This window comes from Oryx dammah, unplaced genomic scaffold (assembly GCF_014754425.2).
Source record: "Oryx dammah isolate SB20612 unplaced genomic scaffold, SCBI_Odam_1.1 HiC_scaffold_13, whole genome shotgun sequence".
Taxonomy (NCBI): domain Eukaryota; kingdom Metazoa; phylum Chordata; class Mammalia; order Artiodactyla; family Bovidae; genus Oryx; species Oryx dammah.
In genome coordinates this window covers 7,014,391-7,035,644 of record NW_024070197.1, presented here as the reverse complement: position 1 = coordinate 7,035,644, position 21,254 = coordinate 7,014,391, and the positions used below count along the sequence as shown (strand labels likewise).

General features: G+C 38.9%; 2 protein-coding genes, 2 long non-coding RNA genes and 1 pseudogene across 12 annotated transcripts in view; 2 read left to right on the top strand and 3 right to left on the bottom strand.

Moving 5' to 3' along the window:
- LOC120871952 (zinc finger protein 665-like) overlaps positions 1–21,254 on the top strand; it is a 385,017-nt gene that overhangs the window by 110,414 nt on the left and 253,349 nt on the right. The gene's annotated exons all lie outside the window — the stretch shown is intronic.
- The window catches only part of LOC120871962 (zinc finger protein 347-like), a 232,281-nt gene that overhangs the window by 157,903 nt on the left and 53,124 nt on the right, over positions 1–21,254 (top strand). For all 8 annotated transcript variants that reach the window (XM_040252056.1, XM_040252059.1, XM_040252058.1 and 5 more), the window contains one exon: positions 1,910–2,036. In XM_040252056.1, the coding sequence (XP_040107990.1) occupies positions 1,910–2,036 (127 nt within the window). The remainder of the gene's footprint in view (positions 1–1,909; positions 2,037–21,254) is intronic.
- LOC120872983 lies at positions 690–1,143 on the bottom strand (annotated as a pseudogene).
- LOC120872097 lies at positions 3,572–19,640 on the bottom strand. The gene is made up of 3 exons (XR_005723178.1): positions 19,519–19,640; positions 17,759–17,762; positions 3,572–3,581 (listed from the first exon to the last, which is right to left on the bottom strand). It is a non-coding gene; the product is annotated as an uncharacterized LOC120872097 (long non-coding RNA).
- Positions 11,811–12,624, bottom strand: LOC120872085. Its single transcript, XR_005723165.1, has 3 exons — positions 12,579–12,624; positions 12,075–12,242; positions 11,811–11,906 (listed from the first exon to the last, which is right to left on the bottom strand). It is a non-coding gene; the product is annotated as an uncharacterized LOC120872085 (long non-coding RNA).

Below are 21,254 nucleotides of genomic sequence, written 5' to 3'. Positions count from 1 at the left end.
TTGCTATGTACATTTAAATGGGTAAAATTGTATCTTTGTATATGGTAATTTTATTATGAATTGAGTTCAAGTATTTTTTTTTTAATGTTTTTACCAGTTTTCTTTTGGTAGCTTAGTATAAAATCCTGTTGACAAACTCAGCTGAGTACAAAGGATACATATTTATTGTCTGAAGGTTACTAAATACATGTGAATAAAAGGATGATATAAAATTGTCCAAAAATTCTGTGAAAAGACAAATCCTCTCATTTCATTTAATTTTTTATAGATAAGTGTGCGTGCATGTGCAAGTCTGTGGTTTAGATAGAAGACATCATGATTTTAAAACTACATATCAGCTTTTTTTTTTACTTGAAATTATGTTATCAGTATAATCTGTGGCCTTGAAATTTTCTAAACAATCCTGTTAGTGTTTTAAGTAGTAAATTACTAAAAGTTGTGTTTCTGTATCCACGTCTGTAATGACCTTTCATGCCATTCCACATTGTTCACCTTGGACTTTTTTTTTTTTTTTTCATATTAATACAATATTTATTTGTTTTCCTTCTGTCAGACCCTGAGCTCACCACTTTCCCCAGGCTGCCTGGGGACTTACAGGAAAGGGAACATACAGGGCAGACACAGGAGAAAGAACTATGGGAGGTGGAAACAGCTCCTTCATATTGTGAAGAAGACGAGCTAGACCACCATCACCAAAAGAGCCCCGTGGCCTTTGAGAGGGCCAAGCCTGTGGCATAGAAGAGCTACTGTTTCAGAGAAGGGTTCCTGGCATAACAGTGATGAAGCTCCCGAACACAGTCCCACTTCCAGCCCCAGAGCCAGCCACCCCTTCTGTGGCAGCTCCAGCTCCAGGGAACTTGGCTGCTGTCTCAGAGTCCTTTGAAATGACACTGGTTTGGAAGCTGTGGCTAGGAATAAGTGAGGTAGTCCGGGGACCTGGGGCTGCCAAGCTGCTGTGGCTCTCATCAGTCAGTGTCTCCAGTCCTTCACCACCACTGTGGACAGCGGTCACTCAACAAGGGGGAGGTTCTCCCAATCAGGGAGGGGGTAGAGACTACTTTGGCACAGGTGTCCATTTTCAAGGAATGAAGGCCCGAGGCCCAAGAGCTGCTCCCCCTGCAGAGAAGACAAAGGGGCAGGGAAGAGGCTCACCTTGGACTTGTTTAAAGTTTTCTTTAGGAGCCCTCTGTCAAAGGACTTTTAATGTTCTCTTATTACTTCACTGTTAGATGCTTAAGCTTCAGTTGCTGAGCCCAAGCTTCTGAGTTCAGGTGCTTCATGTAACATTTCTTACCTTCTTGATCTGATTCAAGTTTCTCAGAGTGTCTGTGACACAGGTTTTCTTCTCTAAGGTGGGAACAGATGGTTCTTTAATGTGCTATTATGTTGATGACAGCTTCTTGCCTGTAAAGTACTTATTTAATGTTTAGAGTAATACTACAGTAATTTAGAGCAACAGGAAGCCTTCAGACACTTTTGGTCCTTGCTGCTGTTATCAACATTATACCTGAAAATTTTGACCTTTCCATTAAAAATGCCATGGACTTTGTCATCTCTGAAGACACCACTCATGCTGTATCTCATCTAGATAATGAGTTGCACTCACTGGGTAGAACATAATATCTGACACTTCTGTATAGCCAAAACAGTGTTGAGGTTTATTTTTATGTATTTCATGGATTTTGAACAATGATGAAAACTCCATATTAATTGGAGAATCTCATAAGGTCTTAGGAAAAAGCATAAGAAATTAAACTTAGAGATCCATAATTTCTCCAGATACCCCTGCATGGATCTGTTAGAACACATACTTTAACCAAGTCAGTCGTTGCCCCTTACCACCCTTTCTCTTCTGCATGAAAATGAGAACTTTTCATGGCTCTTTTGCTGACATGTGGTTTCATTTCAGGAACAACTGACCTCTGAGGATGTGGCCATTGAATTCACTCAGGAGGAGTGGGAATTCCTGGATCCTGCTCAGAGGGCCTTGTACAGGGACGTGATGCTGGAGACCTATAGGAACCTGCTGTCTGTGGGTGAGGATGACTTCCTTCCAGAGCTGCCCTTGGGTATCTGCATTTTCCCTGTGTGCCCCTTGGGAGGCCTGATGTCTTTCATCTGAGAGTTCTGGTGACTGGGGCATGACACAGTTTCACAAGGTTAAACGGACCCTCTTCAGATGCTGTGTCTATTTCATGTCATATCTGAGGTTGTCCCAGAGCTTAATTATGTACAAAGCTCAGTAGCAAAAGTTAAAAAGAAGAAACCAAAAAACCCGATTTCCTATTTTCTCCCTTTTGACTTTTGGCTCAGTGTTTAAAAAAACCCACAGCACTTTAGATTTCTTTCTTCTGATAATGCTGAATATCTACTTGTTTGTTTTTGCTTACTTGTTTACTTTTTTTTGGCTGCACCATTCTGCATGTGGGATCTTAGTTCCCTGACTAAGGATCAAAGCTACACCACCTGCATTGGAAATGCAGAGTCTTAACCACTGGATCACCAAGGAAGTCCCAGAATTTCTGTGTCTGATCTGAATATTATCTCCACATTGGAGCCTGAGAAAAAGCTCTGGACAGTGGGGAGTGATGTAAAAGTAGCCAAAACTACAACATATAAAGAAAAACGAGTATCTCAAAAGGGCTGTTTTTTTCTGTTTAGGAGTGAGACAAGTTGGTGGATTGGATCCTCTGTGGTTGTTACTTAGGAAAATGTAAGAGTGTGTAGAGAGATCGTCTTTTTGATCCTAGATCCTACGAGGGGAGCATATGTGAATCTCGCAGGCTCTTAGCTTGCCATCTGTAGGACAAGCGCATGGTCCCATCTCAAGATGCTGTAATGTCTAACCTTCACGTTGTATTATTTTTACTCTTGTGCTGCTCTACCCAGTGTGGGAATGTCAACTGTTCCTTATGTTCCATTCTCCTTCAGTTCAGTTCAGTCGCTCAGTCGTGTCCGACTCTCTTCAACCCCATGAATCGCAGCACTTTGTATCATTTTACCTCTTCAATTTCTTTGAAATATATTTCTGAGGTTCTGAAATTTTACCTGGTTTCCTTGCTGTGATAATCCACCTATATTTAATTGGCAGCCTCTGGTGAGTCTCTGTGTAGTGGATTTAGTAGGTAACAGAAAACTGTGATGGAGACACTATTCCTAATGTTATTTTCTTGCTCTGTACAAGTCACCACTTGAAGCTATCCAGTAGAATGGTCAGTATGTTCTAGGATTATGAGAGAGAATGTATCACGAGAGCCTGATAGATCTTTCCAGGTTATTTTCTGGCTTTGGAGACTCTGTCAAGGGCATCATGACAGTGTTGTTGATATGTATCAAGGACCATATATTTTAGCCTCTGTAAATGGTATGGGAATTTATCCCAGGACAGCTTTGTCCAAGTTCACATTCTCATATCTATGAGGTTGCTGCCATGTTTTGGCTGGTATAAATAGTGCTGCTAAAAACACTGGGGTGCATGTATCATTTTGAATTAGTTTTCTTCCTTTCTGGATATATGCCCAGGATTGGAATTGCTGGTTCATGTGATAGCTCTATTTTTAGTTCTTTATGGAACCTCCATGCTATTCTCCAAAGTGGCAGTACCAGTTTATGTTCCTTCCAACAGTGTTGGAGGGTTCTCTTTTCTCCACATCCTCTCAAGCATTTATTGTTTGTAGACTTTTTGATGGTGGTCATTCTGACCAGTGTGAGGTGATACATTTTTGTGGTTTTGATTTGCATTTCTCTCATAAGTAGAGATGTCAAACATCTTTTCAGGTGACTGTTGGCCATCTGTTTGTCTCCTTTGGAGAAGTATCTGTTTTGATCTTCTGCCCAGTTTTTGATTGGGTTGTTTGTTTTGATATTAAGCTGTATGAACTGTTTGTATATTTTGGAAATAAATCCCTTATAGGTAGCATCATTTGCATATATACTCTCCTAGTCCAAAAGTTGAATTTTTGTTCTGTTTTTGGTTTCCTTTGCCTTGCAAAAAGGTTTTAAATTTAATTAGGTCTCATTTGTTTGATTTTGCTTTTATTACCATGACTCTAAGAGATAGATTCAAAAAAGTTTTGCTGACATTTATGTCAGTGTTTTGCATTTGTTTTCCACTATGAACTTTATATTATCTGGTCTTGCATTTAGATGTTTAACACATTTTGAGTTAATTTTTGTGTATGGTGTTAGAGAATGTTGTAATTTCATTCTTTTTCATATAACTATCCATTTATCCCAGCAACACTTATTAAAGAGACTTCTTCATTCTATATTCTTTCCTCTTTTGTTATAGAATAATTGACTCTAAGTAAATTGGTTTATTTCTGGGTTTTCTGTCCTGTTCTATTGAACTGTGTTTCTGTTTTGTGCCATCATCATACCACTTCCCTGGTGGCTCAGACAGTAAAGGCATCTGCCTCCAATGCAGGAGACCCAGGTTCAGTCCCTGGGTCAGGAAGATCTGCTGGAGAAAGTAATGGCAACCCACTTAAGTATTTTTTCCTGGAAAATCCCATGGACAGAGGAACCTGGTAGTCTACAGTCGATGGGGTCACAAAGAGTTGGACATGACTGAGCAACTTCACTTTCACTTTGTTGACTGTCAGTTGGTAGTATAGTCTGAACTCAGGAAACATGATTGCTCCAGCTCTGTTCTTCTTTTTCAAGATCATTTTAGATATCAGAGTCTTTTGTATTTTGGTACAAATTAAGTTTTTCTTTGTTTTATGAAATATATCATTGTTAATTTGATAAGGGTTACACTGAATATGTAGATTGCCTTGGATAGTATGGTCATTGTGACAGTGTTACTTCTTTCAGTCCAAGAACATGATATATGTTTGTGCCATCTGTTTGTGTCATCTTTTGTATCAGTCATCAGCATCTTATAGTTTTATGAGTACAGTTCTTTTGACTTTTTAGGTAGGTTTATTCCTTAGAATTGTATTCTTTTCTCTGAGATAGTGAATGGGATTGTTTCATTAATTTTACTTTCTGATATATCATTATTAGTGTATAGAAATGCAGCAGTTTTCTATATATTTTGTATCCAGCAAATTTACTCTGTTCATTGATGAGGTCTAGTAGTCATCTGGTGGCATCTTCGGGCTTTTCTGTGTGTAGCATCATAGTGACAATTTTACTTCTTTTTAATTTTTTTTTTTACCTTGAATTCCTTTTATTTCTTTTTCTTTTCTGATTGTTGTGGCTAGGACTTCCAAAAATATGTTGAATAAAAGTAGCAATAGTGAACATTCTTATCTTATTCATGTTGTTAAGGGGAGTGCTTTCAGTTGTTCCCTGTTGAGTATGACGTTAGCTGTGTGTTTGACATATACAGTCTTAATTATGTTGAGGTAGGGTCCATCTTTGCTGACTTTCTGAAGGGTTTTTATCATAAATGGCACTTGAATTTTGTCAGAAGCTTTTCTGCATCTATTCATGATCATATGGTTTTTAGTCTTCAACTGTTACTGTGGTGCAGCATACTGATTAACTTGTGGATATTGAGAAATCTTGCATCCCTGCAATAAATCCCACTTGATCATGGTATGATCCTTTTATGTCCTTTTATGTATTAGTATCTGTTTGAATCTGCTCTTTCGAACTCAGGGAAGGTCTAGGAGAATAAAGCCTTTTTCTACAAAAAAGAGTTGGACGCCTCAGCAAGGCTTTTGTAACTGGGAAGGTCTTCCAGAGTCAGTGTCAATCCCTCCTTTCCTTTGATACTCCTCGATCTTGAGATGAACGTGTGTGGAAGAAGAAATGAAATAAATGTCCAATGGAGAGGTTAATCATACTTGGCAGAGGAACCCAGGTTTAGATAGCCTTTTCCTGGATTTTCCTTCTGATTTCTGCTAATAAGATTCTTACACAATATCCTGGAATATTGTGTATGTTTTTCTTGAATATAAGCATTCCATTGTAACTTACAAAATTCACAGTTGGATACATTACATTGTAAATAGTATAACAGGTATTATCCTGATTTCTCCATATATCACAGTCAAATAAAATCTCTCTTGTTTCTGTCCCATACCCATAGTATAATGCCCATAAACTTGCTGAACCAGTTCTTTTCTTTTAAGGTCAGTATGTTAGTTTGTGCTCTCAGTTATTTTCACAGAGACATGCAGTCACATGCTGATATCTGACAGAAACCTGTGTACCCTGTGCTCCACGCAGGCCCTTTCTTAGTCCTGACCAGTCCTCATGTAGTTCCTTGATGTGGATGGAAACATTGTTCTTACCTATCACACCCCTCCACCTTCTACATACTCTCACTGTAAAGATAATCTCTGATCATTTATTGAACACATTTCTCAGGACATGACCTAAATCACTCTGTGCATCCATGATGACTCACAACCCATTTCGAAGTGAGGTGGTTGAATAATATTTAAACAGACTATTTCTGTCTTGTATCTTCCTTGATATTTTCTTTCTAAGTTCTTTACATTTTTTTAAAAAATATTTTCCAGTTTATTCATTCAGTGGGTGGTCATGTTTACAAATAAGTTTTTTCAGTAGTCCCAGTAGGTTCAGATTCATATCCTGGTTCTCTTACCACTTTGTGGGCCAATCGGTGTGTCTCCTGCTCTGATTAGAGAAAAGCATGTTTGTTTGCTTTCAGTATACATGTTTTATAGTAAGTACTCAAAATTGATTTGCTTAAAAAAGGTAATATCTATACTCTATCATGTTCTTTATGATATGACTTTATCTACATTATATATATATTTTAAATATAAATGTATTTTTTTCATTGGAGGTTAATTAGTTTACAATATTGTATTAGTTTTGGCATACATCAACATGAGTCCACCTCAGGTATACACGTGTTCCTCATCCTGAACACCACTCCCTCCTCCCTACCCATACCATCCCTCTGGGTCATCTCTGTGCAGCAGTCCCAAGCATCTAGTATCATGCATCGAATCTGGACTGGCGATTCGTTTCATATATGATATTATACATGTTTCAATGCCATTCTCCCAAATCATCCCACCCTTTCCCTCTCCCACAGAGTCCAAAAGCCTGTTCTATACATCTGTGTCTCTTTTGCTGTCTTGCATACAGGGTTATCGTTACCATCTTTCTAAATTCCATGTATATGTGTTAGTATATTGTATTGGTGTTTTTCTTTCTGTCTTCCTTCACTCTGTGCTTCAGTTTCATCCACCTCATTAGAACTGATTCAAATGAATTCTTTTTAATGGCTGAGTAATACTCCATTGTGTATATGTACCACAGCCTTCTTATCTATTCATCTGCTAATGATATCTAGGTTGCTTCCATGTCCTGGCAATTATAAACAGTGCTGCGATGAACATTGGGGTACATGGGTCTCTTTCAAGTCTGGTTTCCTCGGTGTGTATGCCCAGCAGTGGGATTGCTGGGTCATAAGGCAGTTCTATTTGCAGTTCTTTTAAGGAATCTCCACACTGTTCTCCATAGTGGCTCTACTAGTTTGCATTCCCAATAGTGTAAGAGTGTTCGCTTTTCTCCACTCCCTCTCCAGCATTTATTGCTTGTAGACTTCTGGATCACAGCTATTCTGACTGGTGTGAAATGGTACCTCACTGTGGTTTTGATTTGCATTTCTCTGATAATGAGTGATGTTGAGGATCTTTTCGTGTGTTTGTTAGACATCTGTATGTCTTCTTTGGAGAAATGTCTGTTTAGTTCTTTGGCCCATTTTTTGATTGGATTGTTTATTTTTCTGGAATTAAGCTGCAGGAGTTGCTTGTATATTTTTGAGATTGGTTGTGTGTAAGTTGCTTCATTTGCTATTATTTTCTACCATTCTGAAGGCTGTCTTTTCACCTTACTTATAGTTTCCTTAGTTGTGCAGAAGCTTTTAAGTTTAATTAGGTCCCATTGGTTTATTTTTGCTTTTATTTCCAATATTCTGGGAGGTGGGTCATAGAGGATCCTGCTGTGATGTATGTTGGTGAGTGTTTTGCCTTTGTTCTCCTCTAGGAGTTTTATAGTTTCTGGTCTTCGGTTTAGATCTTTAATCCATTTTGAGTTTATTTTTGTGTATGGTGTTAGAAAGTGATCTAGTTTCTTTCTTTTACAAGTGGTAACCAGTTTTCCCAGCACCACTTGTTAAAGAGATTGTCTTTAATCCATTGTATATTCTTGCCTCCTTTGTCAAAGATAAGGTGGCCATAGGTGCGTGGATTTATCTCTGGGCTTTCTATTTTGCTCCATTGATCTATATTTCTGTCTTTGTGCCAGTATCATACTGTCTTGTTGACTGTGGCTTTGTAGTAGAGCCTGAAGTCAGGCAGGTTGATTCCTCCAGTTCCATTCTTCTTTCTCAAGATTGCTGTGACTATTTGAGGTTTTTTTGTATTTCCATACAAATTGTGAAATTATTTGTTCTAGCTCTACATTATATCTTTTTAAAATTTTATTTATTTTTTAATTGAAGGATAATGGCTTTACCGAATTTTGTTTTCTGTCAAACCTCAACTACATTATATCTTGTATGCGTTTCACTTGCAACATTTTTCAGCAATATTGTGTCTGTCCCTAGTCAATAAATACACAAAGCTCTCACTTTTAGTTTATTATATTTTGGTGCCATTAAACTAGGTAATTAAGAATAGTGCATGGCTAGAGGTTAGCCTTCCTTGGTGGCTCAGTGGTAAAGAATTCACTTGCTAATGCAGAAGATGCAGATTTGATCCCTGAGTCAGGAAGATCCCATGGAGAAGGAAATGGCAACCCACTCCACTATTCTTGCCTGGGAAATCCCATGGATAGAGCCCGGTTTGCTACAGTCCATAGTGTCCCAAAGAGGCAAACACGACTGAGTGACTAAATAACAAAAACATAGGTGGGGATTGCATTGTTTATTGGCTGTTAGAAAACCGGTGTATATTTTACGTCTTAATTTATGTGTCATTTACAGATGATGGTCTTTTAGCGTGCATTCTGCAATACAGCTGACACATAGTACTTGTTAACATTGTAAAATGCTTTTTCTTTTGGGTACGTAGTTCTATAGCAGATTTAAAAAGTATGTTGTTTCCAAAAAATTGTTTTAGTCATATTCTTCATTTTCTCATTTGTTTTCAATTGTAAACAACCAATTAGGAAGAGTTAATTATTAATTGGGCAAGCTTGGTTTTGGATTATTTACTGTCACAAAATATAATATATTGTTTAGAATTTATTTATGTATTGTAAGTTTGCAGAATACAGTGATAGTGTAATATTTTTCTTTTCAATTTGAGACAACTGTTGATTGATACGTTGCCGGGGACCAGCCCAGGTGGATCCAGGGTAATTCAAAGCGGGACGGCATGGCGAGAGAGATATATAGATGAAGAGAGAGATAAGGAAAGATTTGCAGTTAAGAAAATAGAGGAGAGAAAGAGGCTGTATTCCTTGGTTTACATAGAAAGCCAATAAAGCCTCATTCAAGAGACTTTCACCATCTACGTAAGGCCACAGGCGCCCGCTTGAATAGCGGAGGGTGCCCCTCCTTGGGCTCCCTCTCGCGTGGGTCTTAGAAGCCCAGACAAATAAGTAGACACGATGATCCTTTATGCTCCAGACGGGAATCAGCCAGAAAATAGAGTAAGAAAGAAAAGAAGACCTGGAGGAAGCCAGTCTTTCCAGTAAGTGGTCTGAGAAATTGGTCCATCCTTTATTTTCCAGGAAAAGCTTTTATACTTTTAGTTGTACATAGATATCAATGGATAATACAAAGTCATGCAGGGTCAGCAGCCCTGACCCTTATCAAGACCAGGCTTTCTCTCTGCATACTTAGCTGTATACACAGGTCTTAGGTGATTTACATCATCTTCTGGCCAGGAGGCCTATTAGCATTTTATGCCCCTTTTCTGTTAAGGATCCGTCAACCAGAAAACAATTGCCCTTACAGTGTTGTTCTTACTAACGTCTGATGCCACTCTCAGAAAGAACTAATTAAGGTTACATTCTTACATAGCGAGGACACAACAATTTATAACAAGGAAAGAGGAGTACAATGATTTATAACAGAGAGAAAATTCATTAACTCAAAAGTCTAGTATTGCTAACATCAAAACTACTATATTCTTTTTTCTACATCCCAATTACATTGATTAATATTCTCTAGGTGCCTAAAAGATAAAGGATATGGAGGCCTGGCGGCAGTCATTAACTCAACAATCAAAACCTACACCAATATAATTCTTAGCTCTTTAAAAAAGGCTCTGTATCTTTAAGATGTGTTAAGCTTCGTGCCTCTCGTGGTTGGGGGGCTGTAAACAATCACATGCATGGTTGTAAAAGTCCAGACAGAACAGGTAAGTTAGAAAGCTATCAGAGGGGTTTAAGCCTAGACATTCTTTTTACGCCCAGGAGACTTATTGACTAGAGGTCTAAGTTAATTCCTTTTAGAGGAAGGTGGTGAGGGACAGCCCCTGTTAATGTCAGAAGTGTAAGTGAAAAGCATAATGCAGAACAGCAGGCAGACTCTGGTTTTGGGGGGTAGATGCTCGAGAAAATCCAGTGAGTCTCCCTTAAGGCCAGATTCGCCTTTGCCTCTCGGACCCCTTAACCTCATGACCTTTGCTGCAGGCAGAACTCCTTGTGCTGGCTCCCAGCAATATGTTCCTATTGGTCCTGGTAGAAAAACACTTTGTTTTTGAGAGTTGGCATAGAATTGTCCAATGTGAGTGTGTTTGGCATATGGTTTTTAAAACTAGGCTACCGTAACGGTGAATTTATGTTATGCTTTCTTAAGTTAAGGATTCTATTCCTTTAATGTTTCTAAACACTTAAGGTGATCATTGTGGTGTTTCATAACTTGATGTAAGTATTACTTTTGGTGTAATATATATTCAACATGAAACATTTATTTTTGAATTATTGTGAGCGGGATACCTATGATTCTTTTCATCTTGTAGATATCTCTCCTACACATGTGATCAAGCATTTACAACCCACAACGAACAGTGATAAACTAGAAACATTCCAAACATTGATGCTGGGAAGCCCTGAAAGCTGTGAAATCAAACATTCTCATCTTTGGGAAAGTCAGGAGAATATGTGTGACTTTGAGTGTCAGGGGAGAGATGACAAAATAAATTACAAAGGCTCACCTGTAAGCCTTAACGGAAATAAGCCTGATGGAAGAGATTCACATGATAGAAAGGATGCAGGCATCAAGCCCTTTGGAAAGAGGTTTGGATTTAACTTTCAGTATAAACTGCAGATATTTCAAACTGGCGGAATAATTTCTGAATATAATGAAGTTAAGAGTTCTGTCAACAACAGTTTGTCATTTTCACCAGTTCAAAGAATTCCTCCTTGTGTCCAAACCAGTGTTTCTAATATATATGGGAGTGATTTTATGAATCCTTCAGTAACAACACAAGAACTCAAAGCACACAGGGAAAAACCTTACAAATGTGATGAGTGTGGCAAGGCCTTTCATGTAAAGTCAATCCTTTTAAATCATCAGACAGTTCATACTAGAGAGAAACCTTACAAATGTGATGAGCGTGGCAAGGCCTTTACTCACAGCTCACACCTCAGGAGATATAAGAAAATTCATACAGGAAAGAAATTATTTAAATGTGATATATGTGACAAACTCTTTAGTCGAAATTCAAACCTTGCTGGTTATCAGAAGGTTCATACTGGAGAGAAACCCTACAAATGTGATGAGTGTTGCAAGGCCTTTTGTGTAAAGTCAACCCTTTTAAGCCATCAGACAGTTCATACTGGAGAGAAACCTTACAAATGTGATGAGTGTGGCAAGGCCTTTCATGTAAAGTCAACCCTTTTAAGTCATCAGACAGTTCATACTGGAGAAAAACCTTACAAATGTGAGGAGTGTGGCATGGCCTTTCGTGTAAAGTTAACCCTTTTAAGTCATCAGACAGTTCATACTGGAGAGAAACCTTACAAGTGTGATGAGTGTGGCAAGGCCTTTCGTGTAAAGTCAACACTTTCAAGTCATCAGACAATTCATACTGGAGAGAAACCTTACAAATGTGATGACTGTGGCAAGGCCTTTCGTGTAAAGTCAACCCTTTTAATTCATCAGAGAATTCATAGTGGAGAGAAACCTTACAAATGTGATGAGTGTGGCATGGCCTTTCGTGTAAAGTCAAGCCTTTTAAGTCATCAGACAGTTCATACTGGAGAAAAACCTTACAAATGTGATGAGTGTGGCATGGCCTTTCGTGTAAAGTTAACCCTTTTAAGTCATCAGACAGTTCATACTGGAGAGAAACCTTTCAAATGTAACGAGTGTGGCAAGGCCTTTTGTCTAAAGTCAACCCTTTTAAGGCATCAGACAGTTCATACTGGAGAGAAACCTTACAAATGTGACGAGTGTGGCAAGGCCTTTCGTCTGAAGTCAAGCCTTTTAAGTCATCGGACAGTTCATACTGGAGAGAAACCTTACAATTGTGATAAGTGTGGCATGGCCTTTCGTGTAAAGTCAACTCTTCTAAGGCATCAGACAGTTCATACTGGAGAGAAACCTTACAAATGTGATGAGTGTGGCACGGCCTTTTGTGATAAGTCAACCCTTTTAAGGCATCAGACAGTTCATACTGGAGAGAAACCTTACAAATGTGATGAGTGTGGCATGGCCTTTCATGTAAAGTCAACCTTTTTGAGACATCAGACATTTCATACTGGAGAAAAACCTTACAAATGTGATGAGTGTGGCATGGCCTTTTGTGTAAAGTTAACCCTTTTAAGTCATCAGACAGTTCATACTGGAGAGAAACCTTATAAATGTGATGCATGTGGCAAGGCCTTTTGTGTAAAGTCAAGCCTTTTAAGTCATCAGACAGTTCATACTGGAGAAAAACCTTACAAATGTGACCAGTGTGGCAAGGCCTTTCGGCTAAAGTCAAGCCTTTTAAGTCATCAGACAGTTCATACTGGAGAGAAACCTTACAAATGTGATGAGTGTGGCAAGGCCTTTCGTGTAAAGTCAAACCTTTTAAGTCATCAGACAGTTCATAGTGGAGAGAAACCTTACAAATGTGATGAGTGTGGCAAGGCCTTTGCTGACAGCTCATGCCTCAGGAGACATAAAAAAAGTCATACAGGAAAGAAATTGTTTAAATGTGACATATGTGACAAAGTCTTCAGCCGAAATTCAACCCTTTTAAGTCATCAGACAGTTCATACTGGTGAAAAACCTTACAAATGTGATCAGTGTGGCAAGGTCTTTGCTCACAGCTCATACCTCAGGAAACATAAGAAAAGTCATACAGGAAAGAAATTATTTAAATGTGATATATGTGACAAAGTCTTCAGCCGAAATTCAACCCTTTTAAGGCATCAGACAGTTCATACTGGAGAGAAACCTTGTGATGAGTGTGGCAACGCCTTTACTGACCACTCATACCTCAGGAGACCTAAGAAAATTCATACAGGAAAGAAATTATTTAAATGTGATACATGTGACAAAGTCTTCGGCCGAAATTCAAAGCTTGCTCGACATCAGACAGTTCATACTGGAGTAAAACCTTACAAATGTGATGAGTGTGGCAAGGCCTTTCGTCTAAAGTCAACCCTTTTAAGGCATCAGACAGTTCATACTGGTGAGAAACCTTACAAATGTGATAAGTGTGGCAAAGTCTTTCGTGAAAAGTCAACCCTTTTAAGTCATCAGACTGTTCATACTGGAGAGAAACCTTACAAGTGTGATGAGTGTGGCAAGGCCTTTCGTCTAAAGTCAACCCTTTTAAGGCATCAGACAGTTCATACTGGAGAGAAACCTTACAAATGTGATGAGTGTGCCAAGGCATTTCGTCTAAAGTCAACCCTTTTAAGGCATCAGACAGTTCATACTGGAGAGAAACCTTACAAATGTGATGAGTGTGGAAAAGTCTTCGGTCAAAAATCACATCTTCAACTTCACTGGAGAATTCATACTGGAGAGAGCCCTTTCAGATGTAGTGAGTGTGGCAAGTTCTTCAGTCAAAATTCGAACCTTAAAAAACATCAGAAAATACATACAGAGAAGCCTTTCAAATGTTTTGAGTGTGGAAAATCCTTTATTCAGATCTCAGCATTCACTAAACATCAGAAAATCCATACATGAGGGAAACTCATGTGAATGTGGTATGTGGCAGAAGTCTTCAAATTTTAAAGTTCAAAATTCACACCCTACTGTTGCTGAGAGAATTCATCCTACTGGGAAACCATACAAATATCGTGAGTGTGGCAACATCTTAGGCTTCATGAGAAAATTGATAGTGGTTAGAAGCCAGATATATATGTATTACTCAGGTCTTTAGAACATGAATTCATTCTAGAAAGATTGCTCACCAATTTCACAAATGTTAAACATAAATAAATAAATAACCCTATCCTCTCGTCTCACCAGTAGTATCAGAGTATTTATCCTGGAGAAAACACACAGCAATGTAATGTGTGTGGGAAGGATCTTACCCAAAAGTCACAAGATAGGAACATAGTGGGGCCATACTTCCCAGACTTTACCTTTTTCACTCTATGTATTCTCTGATGACTTTAGTTCAGGTACTCAGCAACTGCAGTAAGTCTGTATTTGAAGAGAAGCTATAGAGATCTTTTTGTGTAAAAGAAACCCAAATTCTACCTCAGCAAATATGATTCTTTGGGACAGTAGTCCGCCATCGTTTTGGTCTCCTGTCTTTCTGAATAAAGTCACTATTTCTTGCCCAACAAGTAGTCTCTCAGTTTATTGGCCTGTTGTGTGGTGAGCTCTAAGAGCTGGACTTTGGTAATACATTGATCAAATGCATTTGCTACATGCGTTTCACGATGGTCTCTGGGAAGGAATCAATGAGATGAAGGGACTGACTTCATTAGGTACAATTCATTCACATGCATGTTCCCTGGAAAAACACACAGCCTGAAATACAAAATTCAATAGTGTGTGTGAATTAGCAACAGGGAGGGGAGAAAATAATGTAAAACTAGGACATGACCCATCATGGTCAGTAGGATCACGAAGCCCTTGTGTACATAGTCCAGCCTGTTATAAAACATAATGTTCTACCAACTGACCTTGAACAGAGTAGGCAAGATGTTGAAAGGCCTGGGCTTTTCGTAGGAGGAGAGGGAGAGTTACCAGGGACTGATGGTGTGCCAGGAACAATGCATAGGAATAGGGTCATGTTCTCCATTGGATAGAAATAACTGTTGTATGTATGATTAAAGTAGAGTTACTCTTATTTGTGGAAATTGAAGACAGAGCTGTCATGGTCTTTGTAGACCGGGACCTGAGGAATGGAGTCGACGAGAAGAAGGAAGCAGGGGACCCAAGTCTCAAGTGAAACAGGGGTGCTTTATTTGCAAAAACGCATGTTTATATATCTTTATACAAGGCAGCTTTAGGCAGTAAAAACATTGAGGAAAAAACAAAGCGAAGCAAATAACAATCTTGAAAGGGCCAGAAAGCATTCCATATCTTGAGGAAGAGGGGCATAACTGAACAGATTACCTTCAAGTAAAAGGTCACTGAAGGGAATCCAAGCAGATGCTCTTTCTCATGACCTCAGTGTTGAGAACTACGTGCAGCTCTGCTCGTTCCTGTTTTCCAGGAACTGATAAAGAATAGAGTCCTTGAGAATCAGCACACAAAAGAAGAAAATATCATGTTGGATCCTTTAAAGTTGGATATCCGCTGACAGTTCCCCCTTTTTTACTTTTTCATAATTGGGGATGACTGTAGATACTTTTGTGAAAAAGGCCCTGAGCAAGTGAGTTTGTTTAATTTGAACAATTTTAGTTGAAAGTCATCGGTATGTTACAATTATCACCAGGATAATTATCAGCATTATAGTTCCAGATCCAATACTATGTGTAATGCCTTGAAACCATCTTTGAGGGTCTAGCCCAGATAATTGATCAGCTAGCTGTTCAGCTAGGGTTTCCAAATTGTTGGAAGAGGGTAGACTGTTAGAGAAGGTTTCAAGGATTTCCTTTTGCAACAATTGTACATTTAAGGAAGCATTATTATGCATATCTTGCAAATGAAATTTGATTTTTTTCCCAATTGTAAGCACTATGATTGAACCGAAGAGGAGTGATACAAAATTGAGTAGAATCCAATCACAATTTAATAATACTTGTTTTTGTAAATCTGTTAATTGATCTCCAACCCATTGGATGGCTGTTTTTTAATTCCTGAATTTTATCTTGAACTTTTCCATCTTTCTGAACCTGAGTGACCCATATAGTATGAGCATCTTTAGTCCAATTTTGAATAAAGTTTCGTGTTTGAATTGAAGTTTGTAAACAGTGTCTGTGACAGCGGCAGTGGTGCAAATGGCTATTTAACCCAAAAATGCCAAGAATGAAGCATCTAATTAATTGCTTAGATCGTCAGAGTAATTTTGTGAGTACCTGGGAGGTAAATCTTGCCATGGGATCCTCTTGCTAGGGTCATTGGAGGTCTGCTGGCAACCACAGACTATGTCGAGATCGAAGAATCAAAAGGGATTCGTTTTTTTAGAGAAATAGAGGAATTAAGACAAGTATACAATTTGTAATCTGTACAAGTCACAGAACATAAAGTCTTATTAAATTGTAAGTTTCCTATGGCAAAGACAAAAGGAAGGGGAACGCAAGCTTGTATAAAATATGAATGATTATAATGGAAGGAATGGTTATGAGTATGACTGGTCCCTGTGAAATATCCAGTCCAAGTTCCAAGTTTTCAGTATTTGTAGCAAGTTTCCAGATGTCCCATTGTTCAGGCCCAATTTGTTTATTGAGGACAAGTTGAGGGCGAGGAGGTGCCATTCCACCATCAAGCCAGCCAAGGAGTCCTTTGTCATGGAAGTGTTCCATTGAACTGTTGGTCATCTTCCATGTTACTTGAGTAACATAATCACACATAGTAGTGTTAATATTTTCTGAGAGGTTAGATAACCACATACCATAGGGTCCCCAATCAACAATGGTGTAATTGGCCACAAACATGAATTTCCATGATTTAGCTTGACATCTGTCTCAATAAACAGGAGTATATTTAAAATCCTTACAAGTAAACCCCTTACATTCCAACTTTTGTCCTTGTCCTAGAGTGCTGGTAGTATTGACATGGTTCTCATAAAAGGACAGGGAAGTTAACAGTCTAAACAATGTGTGGAAGTTCTTTTTTGGAGGCAGGATGAAAGCCCACGTTTGTCAACTAACATTAATACATAATTCTGCTGGGCCCATGCATAAAGGAAGGATTTTATAGCCTAGAGGAATGTTAATCTTCCTTCCTCCTCAGGATGAGAGGGCCCCTCCAAGCTCCAAGGAGGAGGCATATGTACTGAGTCATTAGTGGATACAGCTGGTCCTGTATCTGTCCATTCTACAACCTGCAATAAAGGGGGGTTAGGTATATAAGCCAATAAGTGTGATTAATCAAGTCAGCCTGAGTGGGGGAAGCAAAAGCAAGCATAGCAACAAAAATATTTTTAGGATTCCTAGGCATTCTCTGTTGAGAAACCAGATTTTCAGCTTCATTGGTAAGGGTATTTATCTGTCCCCAAGTGGGGAAATCATAAGGTTGATGACCTCGAGTGCAGCGTTTCTTGGAAATTTTCAAGTCACCATGGCTTGTACTGGAAACTCCTCCTCCTGGGGATTTCGCTGTTTCTTCTCTATCTTGAATGCCAGTGGCTCCCTTGGGGCGGATCTTCCGAAGAGGGAGCCAGGTCATTTGTTGGGTTCATCTGGAGAAATCCAAGCATACCCCTTTCCCTGTAATTTTAATTTTCCAGATTTGCATTGTTTAGTCAACCCGTCTTATTACCAAATGGGCAGAGGAAGGGAAGTATCCTTCAATGCCTCAAAATGTGTTTCTGCTTTGTCAAAGTATCCCCTTGTGGCAAGTTTGAAAATTTTAAGCAAATAAAACTGTATTAACAATAGTTATGGGATTAAAGAGTATATTGCGTTGGAATCTGTTGGAGTCTTTTAATGGACCGGAACCTGGCGGTCTGGAGTCGATGTAAAGAACGTGAAAGAGAGAAAGAGAGAGAAAGAAAGAAAGACATGGGCATGCAAGCTCTGATGGAGCAAAGTTGCTTTAATGATCTTTCTGTGAGTATATATAGGCTGTTGTACAAGAAATTTCTTTTGATAAAAATCAGAAAACCAAATGGACAGCAACCATTACCAAGGGAACAAGAGATTAATAATGGTCACAAGGTCAGGAGACAGTCCATATCCAAGAAAGAGGATCAAGACTAAGCAGTTGTGTCATAAGGAGAATGTTTACTGAAGGTGTTTCAAGCCTGTCTCATCCTATGACCTCAGTCCTGGGAGCTGCATGCTGTTCCACTGGTTTCTGACAACAGAAACTGATAAGGAACAGAGCATTTATGGGGAACAGTGCATTGGAATCCTCTTGTTAAACATTCCCTGACAATTCCCACTTACTTGTAAAAAGGGTTCTAACCATTTGAGTTTGTTTAGTTCTAACAATTTTGCATGAAGGCAACAGTGAACAACAAATATAATTGTCAAGACAATCACCAAAATTACAGTTCCAGACCCAGTGCTATGAGTAATGCTTTGAAACCATCCGCGTGGGTCTAACCCAGATAATTGATCAGCTGGTTGTTCAAAATTAGTGGAAGAGGGCAGATTTTTAGAAAAGATTTCAAAAATTTCTTTTTGTAACAATTGTACACTCAGAGAGGCATTATCATGTATGTTTTGTAAATGAAATTTGATTTGTTCCCAGGTGTAGGTACTTTTATTGAATTGAACACGTGTAACACAAAATTGAGTAGAATTCCTATCACATTTTAGCATCACCTTTTTTTGTACATTTATTAATTGCTCTGTAACCCATTTGATGACTGATTTTAGTTCCTGTATTTCATCTTGAATATGCTCATCTATCTGAGCCTGAGTGGGCCACATAGTATGGGCATCTGTAGTCCAATTTTGGATAAAATTATGTGTTTGAATTGAGATTTGTAAAGCAATGCCAGTGACGGCAGCAGTGGTGCAAATAGCTATTAATCCCCAAATGCCAAGAATCAGCCATCCAATGAATCGTCTAGATCACTGGAGCAGTTTAGTAAGTAACCGGGAAGCAAGTCCAGCTATGGGGCCTTCTTCCCAGGGCCACTGGAGATTTACTGGTACCCCCAGACTACGTTGAGATTGAAGAATCAAAAGAGATTCATTTCTTAAGGAAACAGAAGAGTTAAGTACATAATTTGCAATTTATACAAGTTACAGAACATGAAGTCTTATTGAATTGTAAACTTCCTATAGCTAGAACAAAAGGAAGGGGAACACAAGCTTGTATGAAATATGATTGAGTATAATGAAAGAAATAGTTTCTGTGACTACGATTAGTCCCTGTGAAATGTCCAGTCCAAGTCCTAAGTCTTTGGTGCTCGATGCTCGCAGCAAATTTCCAGGCCCAATCTGGGTATTGAGGACTATTCGAGGACGAGGTGGGTGCCATTCCACCATCAAGCCACCCAAGAAGTCCTTTGTCATGGTAATGTTGCATTATAGTGTTACTATCTTCTGCGCTACTTGAGTAGCATAATCACACGCAGTGCTGTTAATATCATCTGAGCAGTTAGATAACCACATACCATGGGGTCCCCAATCGACAATTGTATGATTAGCCACAAACATCAATTTTCCTGATTTGGCCTGATGCTTGTCCCAATGAACCGGAGTATATTTAAAGTTCTTATTAGTAAACGCTTTGCATAGTGTTCTTTGTTCTTTCCCTAACTCTTTCCCTCAAGTTTCAGTAGTATAAACATGGTTCACGGACAAAGTAAGGCCAGTAAATAATCTAAGCTACATCCGAAAGTCCTCTTTTGGACGCAGGGCAAAAGCCCAAGTTTGTCTGCTAACATTTATGCATAATTTTGCTGGGCCCATACACAAAGGAAGGACTTCATAACCTAGAGAGATGTTAGTTTCCCGTCTTCTTCAGGGTGTGAGGGCCCTTTAAGGCTCCAGGGAGAAAGCATATGTATGGAGTCATTGGTTAATATGATTGGTCCTTTCTCTGTCCATTCTACAACCTGAAGTAAAGGGTTGGGTATGTAAGCCCAGTGTGATTGATTAGTTCAGCTTGAGTTGTGGGGAGGCGCAAGCAAGCAAAGCAAGTAGGGCAACAAATATATTTTCAGGACTCTGAGGCATTCTCTATTGAAAAACTGGATTTTCAGCTTGATTAGTAAGGGTTTTTATTTGTTCCCCAAGACCAGAGATCCTAAGGTTGATGCTGCCAAGGGCAGTGCTTTCTGGAGATCTTTAGAGCCACCATGGCCTGTATTGGAATTTCTTCCTCCTGGGGTTTTTGTTTTCTTGTTTCTATGTTGAAGGCCGGGGACCCCCTTGGGTCGGATCTTCCAAAGAGGAAGCCATGTGAGTTCATTGGATCCATCTGGGGAAATACAAGCATACCCTTCTTTCTATAAGATTAATTTCCCAGATTTCCTTTGTTTATTCAACCTGTCTCGGTACCAAATGGGCAGAGGAAGAGAAGAGTCCTTTAGTTCTTCGAGATGTTTTTCTGCTTGTGTCAAGATATCTCCTTGCAGTAAGTTTTTTAAATGCCAGAGTCCAGCCCCGGTGGATCCAGGGTAATTCGAGGGGGAGACGGAATCAGCATCCTAGGAAAAAACTTATTTAATTACAGATATATAGAGAGATTAGAAATGGATAGTGTAGTAGGAAATATTAGTGGAGAAAAAGAGGCTGAATAATTTAGCCAGGAAAACGGAGAACAAGAAAGAACGACACGGGGGAATCAGTCTTTCCAGAAACTGATCCATTTTCTTTATTTTCAGGTTTGCTTATATACCTTTTGTTACACATAGAGACAAATGGAAATTTTTAAAGTCACGCGGGGGTCAGCAGTCCTGACCTGTATCAAGATCAGGTGCTTCATATAAATGTATAAAAAAAGGTCTTAGGGGTTTTACATCATCTTCTGGTCATGAGGCCTGCTTACATTTTATGATCCTTTCTTTCTGAACACCAGAAAACTGATTTTTTCCAAGGGTGTTTTTTCTTAAACCAGGCACCACCCCCCAAATAAAGTTGCATTCCTATAGGGTTGGGTGTAGTGAGTTACAATCAAGAAAGGAATTTATTTAACCTAAGGTTAACATGATTAATCTTAAAGGTTTATACTTATTTCTCCTATATACTAGTTATATTTATTATAAGGGCAGGGAATATGGAGATTGAGCAGCAAACATCAGCCCAACAAATGAAAACCCTTCACCAATGTTTTTTTCTGTTTC